At 44.3% G+C, this 8,983-nt stretch overlaps 1 protein-coding gene across 2 annotated transcripts in view; it reads left to right on the top strand.

Moving 5' to 3' along the window:
- sema3e (sema domain, immunoglobulin domain (Ig), short basic domain, secreted, (semaphorin) 3E) overlaps positions 1-8,983 on the top strand; it is a 117,935-nt gene that overhangs the window by 86,397 nt on the left and 22,555 nt on the right. For both annotated transcript variants that reach the window (XM_061969541.1, XM_061969540.1), the window contains exons 9-10: positions 5,095-5,164; positions 5,237-5,381. In XM_061969541.1, coding sequence (XP_061825525.1) covers positions 5,095-5,164; positions 5,237-5,381 — 215 coding nt within the window. The remainder of the gene's footprint in view (positions 1-5,094; positions 5,165-5,236; positions 5,382-8,983) is intronic.

Raw genomic sequence — 8,983 nt, 5'->3', positions numbered from 1 at the left:
CTTTTACTATGAAGCCACGTTGATGTAACACGTGGCTTAGCATTGTCTTGCTGAAATAAGCAGGGGCGTCCATGGTAACGTTGCTTGGATGGCAACACATGTTGCTCCAAAACCTGCATGTACCTTTCAGCATTAATGGCGCCTTCACAGATGTTTAAGTTACCCATGTCTTGGGCACTAATACACCCCCATACCATCACAGATGCTGGCTTTTCAACTTTGCGCCTATAACAATCCGGATGGTTCTTTTCCTCTTTGGTCCGGAGGACACGACGTCCACAGTTTCCAAAAACAATTTGAAATGTGGACTCGTCAGACCACAGAACACTTTTCCACTTTTTATCAGTCCATCTTAGATGAGCTCAGGCCCAGCGAAACCGACGGCATTTCTGGGTGTTGTTGATAAACGGTTTTCGCTTTGCATTGTAGAGTTTTAACTTGCACTTACAGATGTAGCGACCAACTGTAGTTACTGACAGTGGTTTTCTGAAATGTTCCTGAGCCCATGTGGTGATATCCTTTACACACTGATGTCGCTTTTTAATGCAGTACCGCCTGAGGGATCGAAGGTCCGTAATGTCATCGCTTACGTGCAGTGATTTCTCCAGATTCTCTGATTCTTTTGATGATATTACGGACCGTAGATGGTGAAATCCCTAAATTCCTTGCAATAGCTGGTTGAGAAATGTTGTTCTTAAACAATTTGCTCAGGCATTTGTTGACAAAGTGGTGACTCTCACCCCGTCCTTGTTTGTGAATGACTGAGCATTTCATGGAAGCTGCTTTTATACCCAATCATGGCACCCACCTGTTCCCAATTAGCCTGTTCACCTGTGGGATGTTCCAAATAAGTGTTTGATGAGCATTCCTCAACTTTCTCTGTCTTTTTTGCCACTTATGCCAGCTTTTTTGAAACATGTTGCAGGCATCAAAATCCAAATGAGCTAATATTCGCAAAAAATAACGTTTTTCAGTTTGAACGTTAAATATCTTGTCTTTGCAGTCTATTCAATTGAATATAAGTTGAAAAGGATTTGCAAATCATTGTATTCTGTTTTTATTTACCATTTACACAACAGAAAATTATTGCATATGTTGTGTTTTTGCAGGGTTTTATTTCACAAAGACATAAAACATAAAAAAAAAAAAAAACTTTTTATTTACAGATAGATCTGAAGTTGATCTACAGACCTAAGGATTGAAAGTAAAAACATTTTTAAATGTCATTGCTCAAACAATAATAATTAATTAAAATAAATGGTGTTATGAATTATTAATATATTTAAGGCTCCAATTACCTCAACTTAAATAATCCACTTTAAAATAATTTTGGAGGAAAATATTGCATTTGTTGTGTTTTTGCAAGGCTTTATTTGACAAAAAAGACATAAAACATTTTATATATATATATATATATATATATATATATATATATATATATATTTTTTTTTTTTAATTATTATTGACAGATAGATCTGAAGTTAATCTAGAGACCTAAGGTTTGAAAGTAAAAACATTTTTAAAGCTGCCCTTGCTCAAAAAATAACAATGAATCAATGATGTAATAAATTATTGGTATATTTAAGGCTCCAATTACTTCACCTTAAATAATCCACTTTAAAAACTTTTTGGAGGAAAATATTGCATAGGTTGTGTTTCAAAGGTTTTATTTAACAAAAAAAAAAGCGTACAATATGAAAAAAAAAAAATTGACAGATAGATCTGAAGTTGATCTAGATCAGGCCTGGGCAATTATTTTGACTTGGGGGCCACATTTAGAGAAAAAAAATGTGTCTGGGGGCCGATATATCTATTTTTAGGAACACTAATACAAAACCTCACAATAATGTCTGATTGAATGCTTAAAACGTTGTGACAGACCGACTTAAAAAACGTAATGGAATTTTTACATTTTTCTATGAACGATAAAACACTGAATATTGACAAAATATGAACGTCACACCCCCTTTCGATCGATATATTTTACAATAAGTGAAACGCAACAAAAATGCAACAAACAGTGAAATGCGAACGCGAAGGGTACAAAATAAACCCATCGACAATCTGATATATCTGATACTGTCACGACTTGGACTATGGCGTGGTTTGTTCTCCCGAGGTGCAAAATATTTGGACCATATGTGGCGTGAAGGGGAGTACATGATTTATTTAAACACTATAACTACAAAAAAAAGGATCAAACAAAAGGCGCGCACAGGGGCGGAAGTACAAAACTTGACTATAAACACAAAACTTGCACAAAGGCAGAAACTATGAACATTTAAACAAAACTTGCAAATTATGGCATGAATAAAGAAAACTTACTTGGACGAGAAACCGGCATGAAAAAAGAGCAGCAAGGGTCTTAAGGGTGTGTGGAGAGTGTGCAGAAGCATAAATGTGGGATGTCACCAGAAAGACAAACTGAAAACAATGAACTTAAATACTACAGACATTATTAACGAAAACAGGTGCGTAACTCAAAACGTGGAACAGGTGCGTGACGTGACAGGTGAAAACTAATGGGTTGCTATGGTGACAAACAAGAGTGCACAATGAGTCCAAACGTGGAACAGGTGAAACTAATGGGTAATCATGGAAACAAGACAAGGGAGTGAAAAGCCAGAAACTAAAGAGTCCAATAACTAAACAAAACATGACTAAAACAAAACATGATTACACAGACATGACAGATACATCACTAAGCTTTAGAACTTTGTTGTGAAAATCTCCTTCCGCATCTGTGGAAACGCTTCCCGCCCACTATGCCATGACATCACATGACCATAGTAACTAATTAGATGACCATAGTAACTAATTAGATGCCCATAAACTAATTAGATGACCATAGTGATTGATTGATTGATTGATAGTGACTGGTATATCATCCATAAGCGCAGATTCCAACCATTGAAAGACTTAGTATAGTTGAAGACTAGGTCATTAGAAAACATGACTTCACATCATAATGGCAGCTACACTTTCCATCTTAAAGATCTAAAAAAATTATTTGGGAATGTCAATACAGTGTATGGCGAGGATGGTGTTCTGCTGACCTCGACTGCGGATGTTGTGGATCGGTGGAGAGAATACTTCGAAGACCTCCTCAATCCCACCAACACGTCTTCCTATGAGGAAGCAGTGCCTGGGGAGTCTGTGGTGGGCTCTCCTATTTCTGGGGCTGAGGTTGCTGAGTGAGTTAAAAAGCTCCTCGGTGGCAAGGCCCCGGGGGTGGAGGAGATCCGCCCGGAGTTCCTTAAGGCTCTGGATGCTGTGGGGCTGTCTTGGTTGACAAGACTCTGCAACATCGCGTGGACATCGGGGGCGGTACCTCTGGATTGGCAGACCGGGGTGGTGGTTCCTCGCTTTAAGAAGGGGAACCGGAGGGTGTGTTCTAACTATCGTGGGATCACACTCCTCAGCCATCCCGGTAAGGTCTATTCGGGTGTACTGGAGAGGAGGCTACGCCGGATAGTCGAACCTCGGATTCAGGAGGAACAGTGTGGTTTTCGTCCTGGTCGTGGAACTGTGGACCAGCTCTATACTCTCGGCAGGGTCCTTGAGGGTGCATGGGAGTTTGCCCAACCAGTCTACATGTGTTTTGTGGACTTGGAGAAGGCATTCGACCGTGTCCCTCGGGAAGTCCTGTGGGGAGTGCTCAGAGAGTACGGGGTATCAGACTGTCTGATTGTGGCAGTCTGCTCCCTGTATGATCAGTGCCAGAGCTTGGTCCGCATTGCTGGCAGTAAGTCGGACACGTTTCCAGTGAGGGTTGGACTCCGCCAAGGCTGCCCTTTGTCACCCATTCTGTTCATAACTTTTATGGACAGAATTTCTAGGCGCAGTCAAGGCGTTGAGGGGATCTTGTTTGGTGGCTGCAGGATTAGGTCTCTGCTTTTTGCAGATGATGTGGTCCTGATGGCTTCATCTGGCCAGGATCTTCAGCTCTCACTGGATCGGTTCGCAGCCGAGTGTGAAGCGACTGGGATGAGAATCAGCACCTCCAAGTCCGAGTCCATGGTTCTCGCCCGAAAAAGGGTGGAGTGCCATCTCCGGGTTGGGGAGGAGATCTTGCCCCAAGTGGAGGAGTTCAAGTACCTCGGAGTCTTGTTCACGAGTGAGGGAAGAGTGGATCGTGAGATCGACAGGCGGATCGGTGCGGCGTCTTCAGTAATGCGGACACTGTATCGATCCGTTGTGGTGAAGAAGGAGCTGAGCCGGAAGGCAAAGCTCTCAATTTACCGGTCGATCTACGTTCCCATCCTCACCTATGGTCATGAGCTTTGGGTTATGACCGAAAGGACAAGATCACGGGTACAAGCGGCCGAAATGAGTTTCCTCCGCCGGATGGCGGGGCTCTCCCTTATAGATAGGGTGAGAAGCTCTGCCATCCGGGGGGAGCTCAAAGTAAAGCCGCTGCTCCTCCACATCGACAGGAGCCAGATGAGGTGGTTCGGGCATCTGGTCAGGATGCCACCCGAACGCCTCCCTAGGGAGGTGTTTAGGGCACGTCCGACCGGTAGGAGGCCGCGGGGAAGACCCAGGACACATTGGGAAGACTATGTCTCCCGGCTGGCCTGGGAACGCCTCGGGGTCCCACAGGAAGAGCTGGACGAAGTGGCTGGGGAGAGGGAAGTCTGGGCTTCCCTGCTTAGGCTGCTGCCCCGGCGACCCGACCTCGGATAAGCGGAAGAAGATGGATGGATGGATGGACTAGTTTGTAAGATTTTTATAACTGAGATCCTAGGATTACACTTGAGAGGAGCCCTACTGTTAAAAAAATAAAAATAAAAAATCGATATATGTTATTGGTTTTGAAAATGAAAACATTCAAAATGCTTTGATTTTTCAGTGTGAAAAGTTTGGTCATAAAACAACATTTTTTTTTTAAACATTTTTGAACACACATTTGTGCAATGAATCTGCATTCGTACATGATCAGTGCAATCGTGTTTTATCTTTCGTCGCATGAGTTAGCACGTTAGCTTTGACAGCCCTCTTAATAAGACATTTCATGCCACATTTGACATTGTCACAGTATGCAGAAAAACACCAACAAGTCAAAAATAATGTCAACAAAACTGACAATTTCAGAGGACGTCTACGTTCTGAAGAGCAAAGACAAGAAAACCCCAGAAATCTTTGGCCTCTTCAGCACAACAAGGTGAGGTCGACTTGCTCAAATCCCCACAGCGTTATTGATATTGCCAATTATTGATCCAGCCTTGTCCTGCAGTGCGGTGTTTAAAGGCTACGCGGTGTGTGTCTACCACATGGACGACATCAGAGCGGCGTTCAACGGTCCCTTCGCCTTCCGAGAAAGACCCGAGCATCACTGGATGCCCTCTGAGGACAGAGTGCCTTACCCACGACCCGGATCTGTAAGTCTGTCATGCACAGTGTTGGGACTAACACGTTACATAGTTACGTCGTTAGTTTCGGCGGTAACTAGTAATCTAACGCGTTATTTTTTATATTCAGTAACTCAGTTACCGTTAGTACATGATGCATTACTGCGTTATTAGGGACCGCAATGTCCCATTGGGACAGAGGACCCTATTGTAATTGTAAGGTTTTATCATTATTATTCCGCCACCTCTTTGAGCTGTAATTTGACCCGCTTAACATGCTTCAAAACTCACCATATTTGACACACACGTCAGGACTGGCAAAAATTGCGATCTAATCAAAAAGCCAAACCCCAAAACTCAAAATTGCGCTCTAGCGCCCCTACGTAGAAAACACAGACAAAACTGCCTGTAACTCCCACGAGGAATGTCATAGAGACTTGAAACAAAAACCTCTATGTAGGTCTCACTTAGACCTAGATTTCATACACTAACATCCTTCAGAAAAAATCAACAGGAAGTTTGCAATTCCCCTTTCAAAACAAAAATTTTGTAAAAACAGTCACTTTTGCCTCTTTGAGCTGTAATTTGACCCCCTTAATATGCTCCAAACCTCACCAAACTGGACACACACATCAGGACTGGCAAAAATTGCGATCTAATCAAAAAGCCAAACCCCAACACTCAAAATTGCGCTCTAGCGCCCCTACGAAGAAAACACAGACAAAACTGCCTGTAACTCCCACGAGGAATGTCATAGAGACATGAAACAAAAACCTCTATGTAGGTCTTACTTAGACCTAGATTTCATACACTGACATCCTTCGGAAAAAATCAACAGGAAGTTTGCAATTCCCCTTTCAAAACAATTTCTTTTTAAAAACAGTCACTTTTGCCTCTTTGAGCTGTAATTTGACCCCTTTAATATGCTTCAAACCTCACCAAACTGGACACACACACCAGGACTGGCAAAAATTGCGATCTAATAAAAAACCCAACCCCAAAACTCAAAATTTCGCTCTAGCGCCCACTAGGAAGAAAACCCAGACACAAGTGGTCCTAGGAAGAAAACTCAGACAAAACTGCCTGTAACTTCCAGTAGGAATATCGTAGAGACATGAAACAAAAACCTCTATGTAGGTCTTACTTAGACCTACATTTCATTAATTGACATCACCCAGAAAAAATCAACAGGAAGTTTGCAATTCCCCCTTCAAAACAAAAGTTGGGTCAAAAATCAACAGGAAGTTTGCAATTCCCCTTTCAAAACAAACATTTTGTAAAAACAGTCACTTTTGCCTCTTTGAGCTGTAATTTGACCCCCTTAATATGCTTCAAAACTCACCAAACTGGACACACACATCAAGACTAGAAGAAATTGCGATCTAATAAAAAACCAACCCCAAAACTCAAAATTGCGCTCTAGCGCTTATAGGAAGAAAACACAGACACAACTGCTCCTAGGAAGAAAACTCAGACAAAACTGCCTGTAACTTCCAGTAGGAATGTCGTGGAGACATGAAACAAAAACCTCTATGTAGGTCTTACTTAGACCTACCTTTCATTAATTGACATCCCCCAGCAAAAATCAACAGGAAGTTTGCAATTCCCCCTTCAAAACAAAAGTTGGGTAAAAGCAGTCTCCTTTTTTTTAAAACATTATCTCCTCTGAGCGCGTTTGTCGTGTCGGCTTCAAACTAGCACAGGAGAGAGATTGAACCCTTCTGATTAAAAGTTGACGAAAGAGTTTTAATTACTGCTCCGGTTTGGATTTTATGTGCCGTCAAAGTCGGTCCCGTCCATCGCTGCTTGCAGCTTTAATTTTACGTTATTTTTTATGTAGTATCGGCTAGAAACAGTGATCTGAGTGTGTTTTATTGGAGCGCTGCAGAGTCGTCCTTCTGTGTCACAAGGAAAAGAAAAGGCTTGCTTTGTGTGGGTGGGGGTGGGGGGGGGGCTCCCATACCGTAGTCGAGGAGCGTAGGGGAGACGTTTCTCCAGGGCCTATGTACTTCGGGGCTAACAACCTTCACTTTACCCGGAAGTGGGTCTTTACAGCTCCGGACTCGAGGGTGAATGACGAGGCCGGCGGTTTGTTGCAACTTTGTGACTTTATTGGTGTCACCAGGGACGGTGTGGCGCAGTGGGAGAGTGGCCGTGCGCAACCCAAGGGTCCCTGGTTCAATCCCCACCTAGTACCAACCTCGTCATGTCCGTTGTGTCCTGAGCAAGACACTTCACCCTTGCTCCTGATGGGTGCTGGTTAGCGCCTTGCATGGCAGCTCCCTCCATCAGTGTGTGAATGTGTGTGTGAATGGGTAAATGTGGAAGTAGTGTCAAAGCGCTTTGAGTACCTTGAAGGTAGAAAAGCGCTATACAAGTACAACCCATTTACCATTTATCATCTCGCACGTAGCCATCCACCAAGCTAGAGCACCTGCACACACTCACTGTTGCGCTCCCTCACCTCTCTCGCCCACTCACTCACTGATGTCACTCACCTCACATGCTGTCATATCTTAAAGGGCCACACACACACACACATACGCTACTCTCATAACAACTAACAAGACATCATGGCGAAGCCAGAAGTCGAGTTTCTTAACATGGAGACTTTCTCAATACTTTTCTTTTGTCGAGCACAAAGAAAAGAACATTTTAGTTAAATGTAAGTTGTTGAATCAGCACCTCCAAGTCCGAGTCCACGGTTCTCGACCGGAAAAGGGTGGAGTGCCATCTCCGGGTTCCGGAGGAGATCCTGCCCCCAAGTGGAGGACTTCAAGTACCTCGGAGTCTTGTTCACGAGTGAGGGAAGAGTGGATCGTGAGATCGACAGGCGGATCGATCCGGCGTCTTCAGTAATGCGGACGCTGTATCGATCCGTTGTGGTGAAGAAGGAGCTGAGCCGGAAGGAAAAGCTCTCAATTTACCGGTCGATCTACGTTCCCATCCTCACCTATGGTCATGAGCTTTGGGTTATGACCGAAAGGACAAGATCACAGGTACAAGCGGCCCAAATGAGTTTCCTCCGCCGGGTGGCGGGGCTCTCCCTTAGAGATAAGGTGAGAAGCTCTGCCATCCGGGGGGAGCTCAAAGTAAAGCCGCTGCTCCTCCACATGGAGAGGAGCCAGATGAGGTGGTTCGGGCATCTGGTCAGGATGCCACCCAAACGCCTCCCTAGAGAGGTGTTTAGGGCACGTCTGACCGGTAGAAGGCCACGGGGAAGACCCAGGACACGTTGGGAAGACTATGTCTCCCGGTTGGCCTGGGAACGCCTCGGGATCCCCCGGGAGGAGCTGGACCAAGTGGCTGGGGAGAGGGAAGTCTGGGCTTCTCTGCTTAGGCTGCTGCCCCCGCGACCCGACCTCGGATAAGCGGAAGAAGATGGATGGTAAGTTGTGTCTTGGATCAAAGATCTGATCTACTTAAAGTTAAAGTGCCAATGATTGTCACACACACAGTAAGTGTGGCGAAATTATTCTCTGCATTTGACCCATCACCCTTGATCACCCCCTGGGAGGTGAGGGGAGCAGTGAGCAGCAGCAGTGACCGCGCCCAGGAATACTGCCCAAAACAGCAATGCAAATCTGCTGAAACAGCTACAAAAGCAACATGCTTCGACGAAGCTAGTAAAG

This window comes from Nerophis lumbriciformis, linkage group LG10 (assembly GCF_033978685.3).
Source record: "Nerophis lumbriciformis linkage group LG10, RoL_Nlum_v2.1, whole genome shotgun sequence".
In the NCBI taxonomy this organism is placed as follows: Eukaryota; Metazoa; Chordata; class Actinopteri; order Syngnathiformes; family Syngnathidae; genus Nerophis; species Nerophis lumbriciformis.
The sequence above is the reverse complement of the archived record's forward strand: the minus strand, read 5'-3'. Positions and strand labels throughout refer to the sequence as shown.